Below are 20,893 nucleotides of genomic sequence, written 5' to 3'. Positions count from 1 at the left end.
TCGAGCGGAATGCTGTCAAACTCCATATAAAATAAAACGTCGGCGAAATGTTGGCTAAAAATATGCGGATAAGTGGTACTCTGCTTATAGAGTGGAAAGTGGCAAAAAATATTATAGAGGCAACACTTCAAACTATTGCCGGCATCATTTTTGTTTGTTTCAATGGTTCATATTTCTTTATTTATTTGTAAAAAAATTATTAAATAGAGTAAACAATAAGTGCAGATAAATAAAGGTATTTTGGTATGCAAACAAAAACATTCGATCGCGAAACAATTTCAAATTTCCGCAGCTATACCGAAAGCAGAATAGAATACCAACTCATATATGGCGCAATTTTTGTCCGATTAGTCTAACATTTCTTTTTTGCTCTAGGAACCTTAGTTTGAGGACCTTGGTCATGTATACAACTCCTGGGAGTGGCTCTCCTCTAGGTGCCGGAATGACGACTGCATCTTATGTCATGTAAAGTGGACTATATTAATACCATTTAAAGCTAACGGTAACAATTCACAATTTAATCCATTATAAAAAAGTAATAATTCACAATAAAATTAATTTAAACCAATAAACGATTCACAATAATTATATTCATATTAGAATAGTACGAAAGTTAGCAACCGTGGTTAGAACTATTGTTTGCTGAGTTGTTAGCTGATGTGGACTTAAACTACCACAGTTTGGATTTTTGTTTAATAAAATAAAGCCAAATACAATTTTACTCATTTAAACTGTATACAAAGGCAAGTGATGTGATATTCGAAGTTATTGTGTAGTGGATTTTTGTGTGTATTGGTTGCTTACATTTGTTTGCCAGTTTTGTTTTTTGGTTCCAATTGTGCTTTGAGACGAAGGAAAACAGTGCCAACTTCAATATGCCGGTAACGGCGTTAAAAAACAGTTATAGCGGCGGTTCAGTATACGCTTTTGGTAGTTGGTTTTGTTTTAGGCTTTTTATAAACCACTATTAATGGCGGCCTCTTGAGGCAGTAAATTAAACAATTATCCGTTGCATGAACCTTTTGGAAAATAACAGAGACATTTAACAACAACATAGACCATGTAGCATTTTAAAAATCTGACCACTTATAAAATTGAAGCCCTCGAGATAAGATTGATTAGATAGTGCCCATTTAGGGAAAATACCTGTTAAAATGTATTGAAAATATATTTTCTTTTATTTCAGTGGACAAAATGAGTTTATCTGATATCTCAAGCAAATTCACTGAGGCGGTGTTGGAGGACATCATTAAGAAAGCTGGAGGCACTAAATATACCTCACACAAATTTGGCAAGGGTTTTAAAAAAGGCGATTCCTATTTGAGCCGTGTCTTCCGCTTGTGTGTGTATGGTATAAACGAGGACAGTGGGTGAGTAGAGTTATAGGAACTTATTTACCATTATTTCGGAAGAAGTATGACTAGTGTTTCATTTTTTCCCTCACAGCTCCAATATCGAAGTTAACCTGATATGCAAAGGCATGCCGGACAATATGGCCCGCCGCAAAGTATTTCGCTCTGCAGACTTTTTCCGCAACGAAATAAATTTTTATAATAAAATTGTCCCTGCTTGGGAGGAATTCCAAAGTCGTCATAAACCGAAAAATCCTTTTAATGAATATCCCATATGCTATGCTACGCACTGTGATGGAGAAAATGATTTTGTGGCATTACAAGATGTCAGTTTTTTGGGTTATGGCTCACCCGATCGTCAGGGTTATATTAGCCTGGAGGAATGTCTGCTGACTATGCGCACCTTGGGTAGATTCCATGGCATAACTTTGGCCATGAAGGCATTGGAGCCAGAATTATTTGAAAAAACTGCCAAATGCTTAGAGGTAAGACTTGTTGATATTTAGTCGTATTCGCAAAACTTAATGTAGCCTAATACCGGTGATCGGTTACAGAGACTTTGATTTGATTTGTATTCAATTTTAGGAAACTTATTATTCTGACACCAATCGCTCTTGGTATATTGACTTCCTAAAGCTGGCTTGCAATGTGGCCAAAGATGCTGTTACGAAAATGTATCCTGACTCTAAATATGAGACAATAGCCAGCAATTATTTGCAAGAACAATTATACGATGATCAAATCAATTTGGTATCCACCAGATGTGAGTTAACAATTTGTAGTTTACCTTAACCGTTGAACATGTTTCTGCTTTGTTCACAGCCAAACTATCTGTCTTTGGCCATGGAGACTGTTGGACCCCGAATTTCCTGACACGCTATACAGCCGAAGGACAACCTGAGGCCATTAAGATTATCGACTTCCAATTGGCCCGCTGCGCTTCAGTCGTTGTGGATATTTCATTTTTCATATACTCATGTACCAGTCAAGAGTTGCGTGAAAAAGACTATGACACACTGCTCAAAGCCTATCACGAGAGTGCTTGTGACCTCATCAAAGATCTGGGTGCTGATCCCGACACAGTACTGCCTTGGCAGGCGTTAATGGATGAATTGAAAGAATTTGCCCGCTTTGGTTGTGGCATGGGCATTGAATCGTTGCCCATGTCCATGTTGGAAGAAGATGAGATTGCCGATTTAGATGAAATCACTGCCGATTCAGTATTGGTTGATGTTTGGAATTTGAAACCATTCGAGCAACCGGAAAAACGTCAACGTATTGCCGATATGTTCAAACATGCCATAGATCAGGGTTATATAAAATAATTTTTATATAATTTATATATAAATAATTTTTATATTTTTATATAATATCATTTAATGATATTAAAACCTTTACACTACCACTGCTCTGACAATTGATAGATGTTATAAATGTATAAAGGAATGGAGGTATTACATGTTTCTATATAAATGTACAAATTATACTTACATATTTTAAGCCAATAAGTTTAACCATAGAAGAAATTTGTTTTAAATCTCTTGGGGTACAAATTATTTTATATTTCATAGCAATCGTTCCTGCAATAGCCAAAATAAATTAATTACCAAAACGCACCGAATTTATTGAGAGTTGAATTTTTAGTAAAAATCAAATTCTGATCAAAAATCAAAATCTGTATCAAAATCAAATTTCGACAAAAATTTTTTAATGAAAATCAAAATTCCACAAATTCAACAAAATTTTCTATAAAAATGTAATTTCCAACAATTTTTTTTGCAAATTACAAATTTGCCCGTGAACATCCCATAAAAGAAGTGGAGCAAACTTCTCACATATCACGGAGTGCTATCCGATTCAAATTGTAAGCTCTATGATAAGGAGCCTCAATTTTATAGGCGAGTCCGAAAGGCGTGTCGCACCTCTTTGGGAACATGGTATAGTACCTCACAGATGTCGCCAGCATTAGGAGAGGATAACCAACGCTTAAAAATTATTCTGATATTCTCGCCAGGATTGGAACCCAGGCGTTCAGCGTCATAGGCGGACATGCAAATCTCTGCGCTACGGTGGCCTCAAAAAAAATAAAAAAAATTATGAAAATAAAATTTCGAAGAAATTTTCAATGAACAAGCAAAAAGGCGATAAGTTCAGCCGTGCCGAACTTTGGATACCCACCACCTCGGGTATATATGTAAACCATCTTTCGTCATAATCTGGTGAAAAATTCATATTTTATGCCCCCATATCACCTTTATCGAAACATGGTCCGATTTGGACCAAATTCGACACGGACATTGAGTAGCCTAATACGTACAAGTCATTATTTAATTTTGTGTAACAAATATTGGTTTTTTGGTAGCCATATCCAAATATAGACCTATCTGAACCATATACGATACGGACATCGAAAAGTCTAACATAAGTCATTGTGTCAAATTTCAGTCAAATCGGATTATAATTGTGCCTTTTATGGGGCCAAGACATTAAATCGAGAGATCGTCTAAATGCCAGCAATATCCAAATCTGAATCGATCTGGGCCAAATTGAAGATGAATGTCGAAGGGCTTTACACAACTCATTGTCCCAAATTTCGGCGAAATCGGACAATAAATGCGCCTTTTGTGGGCCCAAAACCATAAATCGAGAGATCGGTCTATATGGCAGCCATATCCAAATCTGAACGGATCAGGATCAAATTGCAGAAAAGTTTTCGAAGAGCCTAACGCAACTCACTTTCCCAAAATTCGGCGAATGCGGACAATAAATGCGCCTTTTATGGGCCCAAAACCTTATATCGAGAGATCGGTCTATATGGAAGCTATATCAAAATCTGAACCGATCTGAGCCAAATTAAAGAGGAACATCGAAGGGCCTAACGCAACTCATTTTCTCAAATTTTAGCGACATCGGAAAATAAATGCGCCTTTAATGGGCCCAAAACCTTAAATCGAGAGATCGGTCTATATGGCAGCTATATCCAAATCTGAACCGATCTAGGCCAAATTGAAGAGGAATGTCGAAGGGCTTAGCACAACTCACTGTCCTAAATTTCAGCAAAATCAGACAATAAATGCGCCTTTTATGGGCCCAAAACCTTAAATCGAGAGATCGGTCTATATGGCCGCTATATCAAAATCTGAACCGATCTGAGCCAAATTAAAGAGGAACATTGAAGGGCCTAACGCAGCTCACTGTCCCAAATTTCAGCGATATCGGACAATAAATGCGCCTTTTATGGGCCCAAAACCTTAAATCGAGAGATTGGTCTATATGACAGCTATATCCAAATCTGGATCGATCTGGGCCAAATTGAAGAAAGATGTCGAAGGCCATAACATAATTCATTGTCCCAAATTGTTGACAAAGTCGGATAATAAATGTGGCTTTTATGGGCCTAAGACCCTTAATCGGCGGATCGGTCTATATGACAGCTATATCAAAATCTGAACCGATATGGATCAAATTGAAGAAGGATGTCGACTCGCCCAACACAACTCACTGTCCTGATTTTCAGCAAAATCGGATAATAAATGTGGCTTTTATGGACCTAAGACCCAAAATCGGCGGATCGGTCTATATTTGGGGCTATATCAAAATATAGTCCGCTAAAGCCCATCTTCGAATCTGTGCAAAGTTTCAGCTCAATATCTCTATTTTTGAAGACTGAAGCGTGATTTCAACAGACAGACGGACGGACATGGTTAGATCTTCTTAGATTTTTACGCTGATCAAGAATATATATACTTTAAAGGGTCGGAAATGGATATTTCGACGTGTTGCAAACGGAATGACAAAATGAATATACCCCCATTCTTCGGTGGTGGGTATAAAAATAAACTGAGATGAAATCTTTTATAACAAGTAAAAGCGTGCTGAGTTCGGCCGTTATAGTCCGATTCGGGCCATAAATGAACTGAATGTTGAAGACCATAGTAGAAGTCATTGGGTAATGCAATATTTCAGTGCATTAGGATACGAATTGCGCCTTGTAGGGGCTCAAGCATAATCGGGAAATTGATTTATATGGCAGGCTATAGATCGATTCATACCATATTGGACACGAATGTTGAAGGTTATGGGAGAAGCTGTTGTACAAACTTTCAGCCAAATCGGATGAGAATTGCGCCCTCTAGAGGCTCAAGAAGTCAAGATCCCAGATCGGTTTATATGGCAGCTATATCAGGTTATGTACCGACTTGAACCATACTTAGCACAGTTGTTGGAAGTCATAAAAATACAATTCATGCAGAATTTCAACCAAATCGGATAAGAATTGCGACCTCTAGAGGCTCAAGACGTCAAGATCCCAGATCGGTTTATATGGCAGCTATATCCGGTTATGTACCGATTTAGACCATACTTAGCAAAATTGTTGGGAGTCATAACAAAACACCTCATGCAGAATTTCTGCCAAATCGGATAAGAATTGCGCCCTCTAGAGGCTCAAGAAGTCAATATCCAAGAACGTTGTACAAAATTTCAGTAAAATTGGATGAGAATTGCGACCTCTAGAGGCTCAAGAAGTCAAGATCCCAGATCGGTTTATATGGCAGCTATATCAGGTTATGTACCGATTTAGACCATACTTAGCAAAGTTGTTGGAAGTCATAACAAAACACCTCATGGAGAATTTCTGCCAAATCGGAGAAGAATTGCGCCCTCTAGAGGCCTTAGAAATAAAGATACCAAATCGGTTTGAACCATGCTTAGCACAGTTGTTGGTAGTGATACCAAACCACCACCTGCAAAATGTCAGCCAAATTAACGGCTCAATAAGTCAAGTTCCAAGATCGGTTTATAAGACAGCAATATTAAGACAAGGACTGACATTTACATTTACTATCCCAAGCGCCTGGTTTTACTCCTTCGAAAGTTAGCGTGCTTTCGACAGACAGACGGACGGACATGGCTAGATCGACTTAAAATGACATGAAGATCAAGAATATATATACTATATGGGGTCTTAGACGTATATTTCGAGGTGTTACAAACGGTATGACAAAATTAGTATACCCCCATCTTATGGTGGAGGGTATAAAAAATATTCACGGATATCCAAGGTTCCACACACGCGAACTTTACTTGTTTGTCTTGTAAAAAACACATCCCGGGGTGCCTGCTTCGTATACTCCTGGTTCGTGCCAAAACTGAGGAGAACGTCCGTATAGAGAGGTGTAACTGGTACATGAGTTGGGTGCATTCACGGACGTAGTCTGCCTTATTGCAAGATGGCATGCCAACGTAGCAGCGCCAAACCCCGAGTATTATTTACTTGGATCCCTCAACGAGATGGCTAAATATAACAAAATATCCCTGTCCTGGGTGCCGGACCTTAGAGATACTTTGAACCTAACGGAAAATAATCCAACTTATTTTATATCCTTTGGAATAAAATTGTAATAAATATTTATTTATTGTAAAATTTTTTGGCTTATGTTAAGGCACTTAAATTTTGATCTGTAAAGATCAAGGCTTTCTAAAAATAAAACAAAACAAAAAAATCAAACTTTTGATATGGTTGTGTCTTCAGGCTACATGCAATGGCCTTCGTTGAGAATGCACCATTTGGGGACCACAGCATCGGGACGAATGCCTCGGGATATCAAACGATCGCGGTAGCGATAGAAACGATATTGGGCTTGCAAGGAACTCGTTTTAGGATTTGACCACAGACGTTCAGCAGCAGCACCAGCACGGGGCCAAATGCGCGCCTCTGTAAATAAAAAGGCGAAATAGTACTGCCACATTTTCAAGCGAGAAAATAAAACCTTTTGACTTACCCACAGAGTTCTGATCCACAAATTCACTCCACATACACACTTCCCCACCCAGAATATTGGCATTCTTGTCAACTTTGTTGTTGTACACCTTGGCCCAATTGTAGTATTGGGTTCGTCCCCAAAAACCATGATCCAAATACCAAGCATCCTTGGTGGAGAGTATCAGTCGATATCCTTTGGCAAGTAGAACATTATTCAAAGGATCATCGGCGGATACCCAAGTCTGTATGATGAATCTTTCTTTGGGCAGATATTTCTCAATGTGTTGAGGATCGGTTAGATGACTAGACCACACAATTGTGGGCTTGGGTTCTTTTAAGTGAGGATATTGGCGTTGATTTACTTCATCCCAAGATTCCAAGTTTTTCTCATGGAAATTCGACCATAATTTGTAAAAACTATCCAGTGATAGATCATAGCCAATTTCGCGCATATGCTTGGTTATTTCCGGGGTATTGTTCCAGCAGGCAATGTAGACCTCATCACCACCCATGTGAATGGTTTCTTCGGGAGGACCAATTTGAGCAATATCCTCATAGATTTCCTTCATTATCGAATACATGTTGGAGTTGAGTGGGTTCAATTGACCGCAGGGAGCTTGAACACAATAATTGCGCCAAGGTTTTTGGTTAATGCACACCGCCATGTTGCCCATGCCGGCCAAGGGACCCCATTGCCAACCGTTGCCTGCATGCGAAGGACCATCTATTTCAATGAGCACACGTATGCCACGCAAACGGGCGTATTTAATCAAATTTGAAGCTTCAGCGCTGGAGTAGGTGTATGGTGCACCATATGCACCAAAACTGAAAAACAAATGTTAGCTCAATAACCCATGTCCAATTCTATGACCATTCACTTACCGTTGCATTTCCGGTACACGGGTTATTTCCAAGGGAAAACTATGCGTATCCACCACATGCCAGTGGAAGACATTCATTTTGGATGCTGCCATGGCATCGATGGTATTTCGTATCTGCTTTAGAGGCATGAAATTCCTGGAGCTATCCAGGAGAACACCTCTGTGCGGAAACTTGGGCCGATCTGTCACTTGAGCATTGCTAACCATCAATAGACCATTTCTTAAAGAAAATTTTAAGCGGCAGTTTTAGATAGGGTGGTTGTATTGAAAGATTGAAATGACAACTTACCCCTTGCACCCAGTGATTAAGTTACTCAAAGTTTCAAAGGCATGTCGGGCGCCATAAACATTTGGCGCTTTGATGTCGACAAAAGTGGCAGTACCTGTAAAAGACAATGAGCTGGTTTATAAGACATAGGGGAAAAATATATAAGCTAAAGGACGACTGACTAAACGATATCGACTTGTCAAGTATAGTTTTCAGTGGCAATATTTCCCCTCTTCCCCATCACCATCATCATAATAGAAAAAGAATCTCGAACCGATTGCCAGCTTTTTGTGCATTAAACTGTGGCAAGTATTATATTGATCGACAAATATTTACCCAAATCTGTGCGGAGTCATTATCTGATTTGTTGATGAGTTCAACGGAAATTCTAAAAAACATTTCACCCATCCAATAACCAAATATTTATTATGGGAGACAGCGATTGTTTGAATGAATGGATGTCAAGTGAGTGTATATGTAGGCAACAAAATGTAAAACCCATCTTGTACCAACAACAATTTGTGTTGTGTGTGGGTGGTTTATTAATGAATTACCGTTAACCACTGAATGAGATTAGGTGGATTGATTATGGATGGGGGAAAGAGAGAGAGAGAGAGTTTAAAAAATTGAGATCAACATAACTATCAGATAAAAGGGTGGTGAATTATATATTTGGTGAAGTGGGTTGTGTTGAAAAAGCAAAGCAATTTCGCTTGGTGAAATAATTTTGGTAGAATATAAGAAATGATGTGTAGAAGAGAGTATGACAGATATGATGGGTGGGTATCATATTATATAAGTTTAGGTGAGTATTGTATGTAGCTCTCATGGTGATTGTGAACCCAGAGGTCAGATAATTGTTACACGTGTTGCTGCTGTTAATGCTTAATAGTTTGATTTAACTGAGCTTTGTGGTAAGATGAGGGAGTAATTATAAATAGTTATTGTTGTATTAACAAGTGGAAATGGAATGTGAGTGAGTGAAATGCGGTTATATAGTTATTAAGAGGTGAGATAAAGGTTGGTTAAATGTTAAGGCCTGATATTGATTTTGTATTTCTTTAGAGTGTTGATCGATTCTGTATTTTTCTATGGTTTTAATTAAGTTTGGCTGAAATTGAGAAATGTCAAATGAAATGCAGTAAAAATCAAGACATTTAAGCGCGGTTTACATTCATCAACGGCTTTTAAAATGTAACCACACTTTAATATATAAAGGGTGGTTCAATTTAAAGGGCCGATGTTGGTTTTGAATGGTTTGAACCCCTTGCGAGATTGTGTATCCTTGCATGGTTCAAATTGATTTAGTCTGAAATTGTGAATTGTCATATGAAATGCAGAAAAAATTTGAGGCTTAGGTGTGGCTCACATCAGAGAACAACAGCAAGCCACCTTAAAATAAAGTACCCATGGTAGACGTGCAGATACAGGTAGATGGCAAGTTCACATCTTATACTAGCTATCGTTACTGATGCTTGCGACTCTCAACGACCAAAACATAAAATACTCCTTTGAATTGGTTGAGCTATTCTAAGTGTTTTTGGTGATAAGCATAAAATGATTGCTGACCGTATTTTACATCGCGCCAAGAGTGGTCCAAATCGCTTTATAACCAGATATAGCTCCTATAAGTGGAGCTATAAGTTTAGAAAACCCTCTGGGGGGTGGGCAAAGCACTCCCAGAAAAGTTTTAGCCCCCTTAGTATTTTAAAAAATACATTGTTTATGGTAAAATTTGCTCATTTTATTGGTATTTAAAGGGCTTTAGCCCCCCCCCCCCCCACTCCAGAAAGCTGGGCTAGCTTCGCTAATAGCTCCTATATAAATCGATCTTCCGATTAGCTGGGCTGGCTTCGCTAATGGATCCCATATAAATCGATCTCCCGATTTGTCCTCTACGGCGCCTATAATCTAAAATTTTGGCTTGATTTTGCAGAAGAATCCACCGTGGCGCAAAGGTTAGCATGTCCGCCTATTTCGTTGAACGTTTGATTTCGAATCCTGGCGACAACATCAGAAAATAAGTTTTCGTCGGTGGTTACCCCTCCTAATGCTGGCGATATTTGTCGGGTACAATGTCATGCGAAAAATATTTTCCCAAAGAGGTGTCGCCGTTCGGTCTCGGCTATTAAAAGGAGGCTCCTTATCATCGAGCTTAAAATTGGAAAGGACAGCCCTCATTGATGTGTGAAAAGTTTGCCCCTGTTCCTTAATGGAATGCTCATGGGCAAATTTAAATTTTTTTTCTTTTAGTAGAATCCATGATCGTGGGTTCCCAAGATTCGACCCGGCCGAACGTAATGTCTTTCACTTGATTTTTACTCGTGGGTTCCCAAGATTCGACCCGGCCGAATGTAATGTCTTTCACTTGATTTTTACTCACCTGTTGTGCGTATTGTCAGCTGATATGATTCATCTGTTGACCAATCCAATGTTAAATCTGTTGAATTTATTGTGGCCTTGACCAATACTTCTTTACTCTGTTCCAGTGTACAATTTCTTAGGCATTCCTTGATGATGTTGCTGACAAAAATTCGATTTGTTTCACGTATGAATTGTGTGGAGGCAGCACTGGGAGCGACTACATTGAAGCGTACCTTCCATGGATCAAAATGTATACGCTCCTGACCGAGCACACAATTACCGGTGGGCATGGGCCAGATGGCACCATACTTGCCGCAAGACATGCGGCAATCGTGTTGGGTCTCATAACGCTTGGCATCGCCAATATTCGAGGCATCATCTAACTGGCACATCTCTGTGGAACTGCAAATCCATTTATCGCTTGAAAATAGAAAAGGGTTAAAAAATTCAGCGTTTAAGAGTTGTTAGAAGGCGTTCAAATAAAACCTCTTCCAAAGTTCGAAGAATGTTATTAGGTTTGTTGGTCATTGAGCTTTCTTTTGCCCCAATTTTGTCTTCATTGCCCATGGTCAGTTGTTATGCATCTACTTTGAATTTCACTTACCTGGTATCTGGCTCTATTGCTGGACTACCCATACCACTTGCTGGTGTTATAGCCACAATGAATGCGGCGGCCAAAAGTAGCGCCACCTCATTTTTAAATTTCATTTTGACTTTCTTTCTTTTCCCGCTCGCAAAATTTCCGAATAGATGGTATTTACACTTGCTGGTTGTTGTTGCTGCACTGATTCTATTATTCCATATCGTCCCAGTGGTATTGTTTTATAGTAGAAAATTGTCTGAGCAGAGAATTGTCTGGCCTGTAATTGCAAAGAGGGAATGCATGAAATAGCACAGTACACGCAGAAACCATGGTACGTGGATGATTTGAATATTTAAAATAGATTTAATGGTGTCAAATGGTGATTGACTTTTAACGTTTCACTGATAATAAATTACAAAACAAAAACAATGCGAGCAGCATTAGCAGTGCTGCAATTACTGAGATGGCCATCTATCCAGGTTAGAGCGGAGGGGTATGTCTTATATGAGAAATTTTCCTGTACGGCAGATATGGGAAAATTTACCAATAAAAAAAGCAATCATTAAGTTAAGAAGTTGATTAGGGCACCGGGGGATAAAAAATCACTTTTTGAAATATCCTTGATTTTTGGTAAAAAATTCTCTTTCTATAGTCTCAAGACCTTTCTGTCGATACGAGAGAAATAACAATTTGCCGCGAACATTCCTTTAAAGAGCAACGAGCATAATTCATAAATAGAATTTAATAATATGCGGACCGATACACTGATCCAATCTTTAATGCCAAAAGAGTCTTCGAGAAGGCATACGGCAGGGCTAGACTGAGAGGTTTCAATTTTAACCCAGAGAAGACTGAAACCTGCCTGTTCACGTGGAAAACCAAGGAGGGTCAATATAACGATTTTGATATCTGACAAGGTCAAATACTTAGGAGAAATCTTAGAGAGAAAACTAAATTGGAAATATAATATTCAACAGCATACGGAGAAGGTTCACAGATGTTGGGCACTATGCAGACGGCCCCTAGGCTCGAAATGGGGCTTGAATCCGAGATTAGCCTACTAAAGGAGTGTGATTAGACCAATGCTTACTTACGCCTCAGTAGTTTGGTGAACTGCTATGGTAAAAAAGTGCAACATAAGAACCAGACAATAGTTTCAGAGAACATGTTGTCTTGGAATAGGCGGAGCGATGAGGACCACGTCCACTAGGGCACTGAAGACTATTCTCGATATCCGACCCATTGACATACAGATTAATTGTAAGGCAGCCACTGCGGCTATGACACTTGGGGCGATGGAAAAATGGATAAAGGATAGGAGCAGGTCATACAATCGTGGTATAATTGAGGCGATGATAGGAACCCCGGATGGATTAGAAGCGATTTCCGAACGAACACTGCTGCCATAACCACAATCTGGGATTGACGGAACTCTAGTATTGCCATCTGGGATATCATGCTATATAGATGAATCAAATCTAGAGGACAGTGTGGGCCTGGGGGTCTACATTGAGAACCCAAGCACTGAGATCTGCCTGACCATAATACGATCTTGCAGGCGGATATCCGGGAGATCACGGAATGCGCGAGGTGGTGTGGTGTTCACGCGGGGACGTCGAGTGTAAACATCTCAACGGACAGTAAACCTGCCATCAGGGCAACAACAATATGGACGGTAAGATTACGAAAGGTCTTGGAGTATAAGAAGGATATAAACGCCTTCTTTGAGGATGGCATAATCCGCATCGTTTGGAAATAAAAGGGCAGACGATTTGGCAGTGACGGCCAGAGGACTGCCGTCAATAAACATGGTTAACCCAAAGCCTGTCGGTTCGACGCAGTCCGAGTTAAGGGTGTGGGCGACGAATGCGCATGCAACTCTGTTGAACAGCGAAACAGTCAATAACCTGATTTGACTTCTTGAGTCCTTACAAGTTTTCCGATTTGGATAAAAAATTGGACTTCACACAGCCGTGCCAAGTACGGTTAAAATCGGTCTATAACCTGTTATAGCTTCCATATAAACCGAACGGCCGATTTGATTTCTTGAGCCCTGAAATTTTGCATGCGGTGTTCTGTTACGACTTCCAACAAAAGTACGGTCCAAATCGGTCTATAACCTGGCATAGCTCCCATATAATCCGGTCTCTTGATTATTCTTGTTCGGTTCCTAGAAGCTTTAATTGTTGCTGGTTTGACAGAAGTTTGGTATGTAGAATAAAATTATGCGCATTACCTAAATTTAATTGGTATACATTTTTAGCAGGATCCCAGGATGGTGGTGGGTTCCCACGATTCGGCCGGCCGATCTTTGCACGCTTTTACTTGTTAGTATTGAGAGCGCACAACAAGCCGATTACTGGCTTAGGTGTATGTCCATAATGACATGGGGCGTCGTCCTATCTTAGGACGACATCGGTCTCGAATATGGTTTAGAAGCTGCGTTTATTACCCCATACAGGGTACAGGTTATTTTTAGTCATAAATGCTATACAAATGTGTATTTATACCCTACACCACTACTGTGGTACAGGGTATTATAACTTAGTGCATTTGTTTGTAACACCCAGAAGGAAGAAAGATAGACCCATTGATAAGTATACCGATCGACTCTGAATCACTTTCTAATTCGATTTAGCTATGTCCGTCTGTCTGTCTGTCCGTCCGTCCATGTTAATTTGTATATAAAGTGCAGGTAACAGTTTTCATCTGATCGTCTTAAAATTTGGTACAGGCATGTTTTTTGGCCTAGAGACGAAACCTATTGATATTGAAAAAAGTCGGTTTAGATTTGGTTATAGCTCCCATATACATATGATCGTCCAATTTGCAGTAATATTGCAATAAATTGGTCATTTGTTAACCGATTCTCTCGAGGACTTTCTTATGACTTCCGATTTTAATCAAGAAGGATTTTCTTATGACTCCCGATCCGGCCGGGCCGAACTTTGGATACCCACTACCTAGGGTATATATGTAAACCACCTTTCCTCTAAATCTGATGAGAAATGCATACCTTATGCCCCCATATGTTCCGATTTGGACCAAATACTAATAAGTATAAGTCATTGATCAATTGTGTATAACAAAATATTGATATTTTTAGTAGCTATATCTAAAAATAAACATTTCTGTCATCGGACAATAAATGCGCTTTTTATGGCCCCAAAACCTAAAAACGAGAGATCGGTCTATATGGCAGCTATATTGAAATCCGGACCGATCTAAGCCAAATTGAAGAATAACGTCGAAGGGCCCTACACAACTCACTGTTCCAAATTTCGGCGACATCGGACAATAAATGCGCTTTTTATGGGCCCAAAACCTTAAATCGAGAGATATGTCTATATAGCAGCTATATCCAAATCTGAACCGATATGCACCAAATTGAAGAAGGATGTCGAAGGGGCTAACTCAACTCACTGCACAAAATTTTTGAAAAATCGGAAAATAAATGCGCCTTTTATGGCCCCATAACCTTAAATCGAGAGATTGGTCTATATGGCAGCTATATCCAAATCTAGACCGATCTAGGCCAAATTGAAGAAAGATGTCGAGTGCCCTAACATAACTCACTGTCCCAAATTTCAGCAAAATCAGATAATAAATGTGGCTTTTATGACCCTAAGACCCTAAATCGGCGGATCGGTTTATATGGGGGCTATATCAAGATATAGTCCGATATAGCCCATTTTCAAACATAACCTGCTTATAGACAAAAAAAAAAAAAGAATCTGTGCAAAGTTTCAGCTCAATAGCTCTATTTTTTAAGACTGTGGCGTGATTTCAACAGATAGACGGACAGACGAACGGACATGGCTAGATCGTCTTAGATTTTTACGGTGATCAAGAATATATTGGATTGCCCAAAAAGTAATTGCGGATTTTTTAAAAGAAAGTTAATGCATTTTTAATAAAACTTAGAATGAACTTTAATCAAATATACTTTTTCACACTTTTTTTCTAAAGCAAGCTGAAAGTAACAGCTGATAACTGACAGAAGAAAGAATGCAATTACAGAGTCACAAGCTGTGAAAAAATTTGGCAATGCCGACTATATGAAAAATCCGCAATTACTTTTTGGGCAACCCAATATATTCTTGATCGTCATGACATTTTAAGTCGAACTAGCATTAACTAGCCCATTAACGTCGTGTCGGCACGGGATTTCGGTAACTGATCCCCATACTATTTATGATCCTGCTTATTGGTATCAAAAGGACAAAAAATTGGAGGGTATCCGTTTCGAAAACCACTCTAGCGGATGTGTTAGTATTGAATTCACTCTACTTAATAAATCCCACTTCCAGCAAGCGTTCGTTATAAGGAAATTGTGCAAAAGTGTGAGTGTTGATCACCAACAACAACAACATTCCACTAAGTTGCATCGCATTATCTCAAAATCAGTTCTTTTGTGCATTTCTAACAATGGCATCATGACATGTGCACTCTTGACAAAGTAAGAAGGCGAATTATATTTGTCGCGCCAAAAAAAAGAAAAAATCCCCACAGCAAATCTCTAGTATCACTTGTAAGCAGCACTTGGGCACAAAGAGTGTTGATAATGACGTTGTGATGTGATTTTTTTTTTATTTGCGCTGGCCCCTATCATCTGTTGGTTTTAATTATTTTTAATTTTATTAGCTAGAATAGAATGTAAGTAGCTGTATTTTTTTGTAATAACCACAAACACACAAGGTAGGCGTATTTTTTGGATAAAGTTTCACTTTCGTTAGGATATAAATTTTGCTCAACACACAAATTCCAAAAATTTCACTTGCACATGCAACGAAACTCGTTGCGAGTTAATCTTTAACGAATGTTTGATGTGTAGTTTATCCGACTTTGAAAACTTCGCGCGATAACAACCCGTAGAGACATTAACATACCAGTGTCTGATAGATGGCGCAGTGATTGAGAGCGTTGCATGAATGAACAATTAGCGATTTCGATGGCGTCTCGTTTCGAAACGGACGCTGTTTAGTGTAATTGCTAACGCTTCACAACTTGTACTGATGCGGATTTGTTTGTTGCGGCGAAAAGAAACTAAACATTTGAGCCCAGGTTGAGGTTTAAAAGTAAAAGCAAAAGCAAAGCAACAAACACATACTCAAAAGCTGTGCTCTTTGATAGGCAAAACCAAAAACTCAACAGTGAGAAAGAAAATAATAGCAGAGATTGCCAAAGGCAATGTATTGCATGTACGAGAGTGTGGAGGTGTGCGGTAATACAAATTAATTACATGCATGACATTGAAAAGCGCTTTTATTACAATGTAAAAGAATTCAAATACTATTTTGAGTCTGCAACACACAAGTGAGTAAATGTCACTGATTTTAGTTAATGTTTCTCTAGCGCAGACTTGTGTTTTCGGGCTAGATTTGAAAAATTCGATGTAGAGAAGATGTGTAAACTCCCATAGGATGGGGGAATACTAGTCCTTCCGTTTGTAACACCTCGAAATATTCGTCTAAGACCCCATAAAGTATATATATTCTTGATCGTCTCGACGTTTTGTGTCGATCTGACCATGTCCGTCCGTCCAATTTTCGTAATCACGATAGAAGTCGAAAGCGTAAAGCTGCCGCCTGAAATTTTGCACAGATATTTAATATCAATGTGGGAGATTGCAAATGGGTTCAGATTTAGATAAAGCTCCAATACAAACCGATCTCCCGATTTGTCTTCTTGATCTCCCGATTTGATTTTTATCCGATTTGGCTGAAATGTTGCATGTAGTGTTCTGTTATCAAGAACCTGATATAGCTCTCATATAAACCGATTTCCCGATTTGACTTCTTAGGTCCTTACAAGCCGCAATATTTGTCCGATTTGGCTGAAATTTTGTATGTGGTGTTCTGTTACGACTTCCAAAAGCTATGTCAAATACGCTCCAAATCGGTCTATAACCTGATATAGCTCCCATATAAACCGGTCTCCGGATCATCCTTATTATGTTCCAAGAAGCTTTAATTTTTGCTAGTTTGACAGAAGTTTGGTATGTACAATAAAATAAATGCCCTTAAACTAGATCTATTTTGTATAAATTTTTATCGGAATCCATTGTGGTGGGTTCCCAAGATGCGGCCCGGCCGAACTTAGCACTCTTTTACTTGTTTTTAACTCTATAGTAGAACGAACGGGAAATGGATATTAGAATTTGTGAACTGGTAGGAAGGCTTCTGCTCCGGAGAGTATGCCGACTACTGGAAGAAAACTCTTCAGTCCGAATAATGCCAAAGTCTTGCCCGCTCCATGGTATAAACCATACCTCGATACCATAAGCCTTTTCCAAGGGCGCATGATATGACCTGGATGGTCAGAATGTTACCAAGACTAGAATGCAGAGGGAAATCCTCCAGCCAATATCCACACGTAGTGTAATGGGGAGATATCATCCACAAATCGTGGTACTCAGAAGGCAACTAGAAGTTAAGAACTTATACCAAAAAATATCATGTCAGGCTGAGGGCATTGGTACAATCAATGCTTTTTATTGGCCCATTGCTGTTGTGGTTTACAAGTTCGATTGATACGAAGAAAACTAAAATTACACACAACATGAAACTTTCGAATAAACGAGTAAGCAACAACATGGCAAAAAGAAAAAATAAACGCTCAAAGAAAACAAACTCGTTCAGAGTGAATTGGTGATACCCCTAAGATACACGAATAAAATATAATACAATAAAAATAATACAATAAAAACAAGTAAAAGCGTGCTAAGTTCGGCCGGGCCGAATTTTATATACCCTCCACCATGGATCGCATATGTCGAGTTCTTTTCCCGGCATCTCTTCTTAGGCAAAAAAAGGATATAAGAAAAGATTTGCTCTGCTATTAGAGCGATATCAAGATATGGTCCGGTTTGGACCACAATTAAATTATATGTTGGAGACCTGTGTAAAATATTAGCCAATTCGAATAAGAATTGCGCCCTTTGTGGGCTCAAGATGTAAAATAGAGAGATCGATTTATATGGGAGCTATATCAGGCTATAAACCGATTCAGACAATAATAAACACGTTAATGGTCATGAGGGAATCCGTCGTACAAAATTTCAGGCAAATCGGATAATAATTGCGACCTCTAGAGGCTCAAGAAGTCAAGATCCCAGATCGGTTTATATGGCAGCTATATCAGGTTATGAACCGATTTGAACCATATTTGGCACAGTTGTTGGATATCATAACAAAATACTACGTGCAAAAATTCATTCAAATTGGATAAGAATTGCGCCCTCTAGAGGCTCAAGAAGTCAAGACCCAAGATCGGTTTATATGACAGCTATATCAGGTTATGGACCGATTTGAACCATACTCAGCACAGTTGTTGGATAACATAACAAAACACGTCGTGCAAAATTTCATTCCAATCGGATAAGAATTGCGCACTCTAGAGGCTCAAGAAGTCAAGACCCAAGATCGGTTTATATGGCAGCTGTATCAGGTTATGGACCGATTTGAACCATATTTGGCACAGTTGTTGGATGTCATAACAAAACACGTCGTGCAAAATTTCATTCCAATCGGATAAGAATTGCGCACTCTAGAGGCTCAAGAAGTCAAGACCCAAGATCGGTTTATATGGCAGCTATATCAAAACATGGACCGATATGGCCCATTTACAATACCAACCGACCTACACTAATAAGAAGTATTTGTGCAAAATTTCAAGCGCCTAGCTTAACTCCTTCGGAAGTTAGCGTGCTTTCAACAGACAGACGGACGGACGGACGGACGGACGGACGGACAGACGGACGGACGGACAGACGGACGGACATGGCTAGATCGACATAAAATTTCACGACGATCAAGAATATATATACTTTATGGGGTCTCAGACGAATATTTCGAGTAGTTACAAACAGAATGACGAAATTAGTATTCCCCCCCTTCTTATGGTGGAGGGTATAACAAGTAAAAGCGTGCTAAGTTCGGCCGGGACGAATTTTAGGAACCCTCCACCATGGATTCTGCTAAAAATTTATACAAAATAAATTTAATTGAAGGGCATTTCATTTTACATACTAAACTTCTGTTAAACCAACAAAACTTAAAGGTTCTAGGAACCGAACAAGGATAATCGAGAGGCCAGTTTATATGGGAGCTGTATGATTTTATTGGCATTTTTAAACCGTACTTGGCGGAAGGCGTAACAGAACATCGCATGCAAAATTTCAGCCAAATCGGACAAAAATTGCGCCTTGTAGGGGCTCAAGAAGTAAAATCGGGATATAGGTTTATATGGGAGCTGTATCAAGCTATTCATCGATTCAGACCATATTAGACACGTATGTTGAAAGTCATGAGAGAAGCCGTTGTACAAAATTTCTGCCAAATCAGATGAGAATCGCGTCCTCTAGATGCTCAAGAAGTCAAGATATCAGATCGGTTTATATGACAGCTATAAGAGGTTACATACCGATTTGCGCCGTATAAAGCACAGATATTGGAAGTTGTAACAAAATACCTCATGCAAAATTCCAGTCAAATCGGATGAGAATTGCGCGCTCTTGTGGCTCAAGAAGTCAAGATCCAAGACCGGTTTATATGGGAGCTACACCAGATTATGAACCGATTTGAATCATACTTAGTACAGTTGTTGGAAGTGTTACCAAAATCGGACGAGAATTGCGACCTCTAGAGACTCAAGAAGTCCAGACCCAAGATCGGTTTAATTAGCAGCTATATCAAAATATGGACCGATTTCAACCATACTTAGCACAGTTGTTGGAAGTGATACCAAAACAGGTAGTGCAAAATTTCATTCAAATCGGACGAGAATTGCGCCCTCTAGAGGCTCAAGAAATCAAGACCCCAGATCGGTTTATATGATAGCTATATCAGGTTATGAACCGATTTCAAGCATACTAAGAACAGTTGTTGGAAATCATAACAAGGCACCTTCAAGGCGCCCTCTAGTGGTTGAAGAAGTCTAGATTCAAGATCGGTTTATATGGCAGCCATATCAGGTTATGGACCGATTTCCACCATACTTAGCAGAGTAGTTGGAAGTCATAACAAAACACTTCATGCCAAATCGGATAGGAATTGCGCACTCTAGAGCCTCAAGGAGTCAAGACCCCAGATCGGTTTAAATGCCACCTATATCAGGTTATGTGCCGATACGAATCATACTTAGCACAGTTGTTGGATGTCCTAACAAAACACCTCATGCAAAATGTCAGCCAAATCGGATAAGAACTAGTGGCGCAAGAAGTCAAGATCCAAGATCGGTTTATATTACGGCTATACCAAATTATGAACTGATTTGAACCATACTTGGCGCAGTTGTTGGAAGTGACACCAAAACACCACGTGCAAAATTTCAGTCAAATCGGATGAGAATTGCGCCCTCCACAGGCTTAAGAAGTCATGATCTAAGATCGGTTTATATAACAGCTATATCAAAACATGGACCTATTTGGCCCACTTACAAGTATTTGTGCAAAATTTCAAGCGGCTAGCTTTACTCCTTCGAAAGTCAGCGTGCCTTCGACAAACAAACTGACGGGCATGGCTAGATCGACTTAAAATGTCATGGTGATCCAGAATATATATAACCTTTATGGGGTCTAAGACTAATATTTCGAGGAGTTACAAACAGAATGACGAAATTAGTACACCCCCATCCTGTGGAGGAGGGTATAATGAGGGTATAATAAAACACTAATAACTT

General features: G+C 39.3%; 2 protein-coding genes across 2 annotated transcripts; one reads left to right on the top strand and one right to left on the bottom strand.

Moving 5' to 3' along the window:
- The first annotated feature begins 648 nt into the window (after positions 1 to 648).
- LOC106090573 (uncharacterized) lies at positions 649 to 2,973 on the top strand. The gene is made up of 5 exons (XM_013256808.2): positions 649 to 743; positions 1,187 to 1,370; positions 1,447 to 1,837; positions 1,938 to 2,115; positions 2,175 to 2,973. Exons 2-5 carry the CDS (start codon positions 1,195 to 1,197, stop codon positions 2,675 to 2,677), a joined length of 1,248 nt encoding a protein of 415 aa, XP_013112262.2. The 5' UTR covers positions 649 to 743; positions 1,187 to 1,194; the 3' UTR covers positions 2,678 to 2,973.
- A 3,771-nt stretch (positions 2,974 to 6,744) lies between these two features.
- LOC106093855 (chitooligosaccharidolytic beta-N-acetylglucosaminidase) lies at positions 6,745 to 16,248 on the bottom strand. The gene is made up of 7 exons (XM_059367667.1): positions 16,102 to 16,248; positions 11,234 to 11,489; positions 10,649 to 11,049; positions 8,287 to 8,380; positions 7,999 to 8,217; positions 7,136 to 7,941; positions 6,745 to 7,068 (listed from the first exon to the last, which is right to left on the bottom strand). The coding sequence occupies exons 2-7, from the start codon at positions 11,335 to 11,337 to the stop codon at positions 6,887 to 6,889; spliced, it is 1,806 nt and encodes a 601-aa protein (XP_059223650.1). The 5' UTR covers positions 11,338 to 11,489; positions 16,102 to 16,248; the 3' UTR covers positions 6,745 to 6,886.
- Between the last annotated feature and the right edge of the window lie 4,645 nt (positions 16,249 to 20,893).

Source organism: Stomoxys calcitrans, chromosome 4 (genome assembly GCF_963082655.1).
Source record: "Stomoxys calcitrans chromosome 4, idStoCalc2.1, whole genome shotgun sequence".
In the NCBI taxonomy this organism is placed as follows: Eukaryota; Metazoa; Arthropoda; class Insecta; order Diptera; family Muscidae; genus Stomoxys; species Stomoxys calcitrans.
Note: the sequence above shows the minus strand (reverse complement) of the source record. Positions and strands in the feature narration are given on the sequence as shown.

Bases quoted from the DNA above. Each gene is read 5' to 3' on its own strand.
- LOC106090573 (XM_013256808.2), top strand. From the start codon at position 1,195: ATGAGTTTATCTGATATCTCAAGCAAATTCACTGAGGCGGTGTTGGAG. The intron at 1,838-1,937 runs GTAAGACTTGTT...ATTCAATTTTAG, and splicing joins AAACTGCCAAATGCTTAGAG to GAAACTTATTATTCTGACAC. The intron at 2,116-2,174 runs GTGAGTTAACAA...CTTTGTTCACAG, and splicing joins CAATTTGGTATCCACCAGAT to CCAAACTATCTGTCTTTGGC.
- LOC106093855 (XM_059367667.1), bottom strand. From the start codon at position 11,337: ATGAAATTTAAAAATGAGGTGGCGCTACTTTTGGCCGCCGCATTCATT. The intron at 8,381-10,648 runs GTGAGTAAAAAT...TGTCTTTTACAG, and splicing joins GCTGACAATACGCACAACAG to GTACTGCCACTTTTGTCGAC. The intron at 8,218-8,286 runs GTAAGTTGTCAT...ATTTTCTTTAAG, and splicing joins TTAATCACTGGGTGCAAGGG to AAATGGTCTATTGATGGTTA.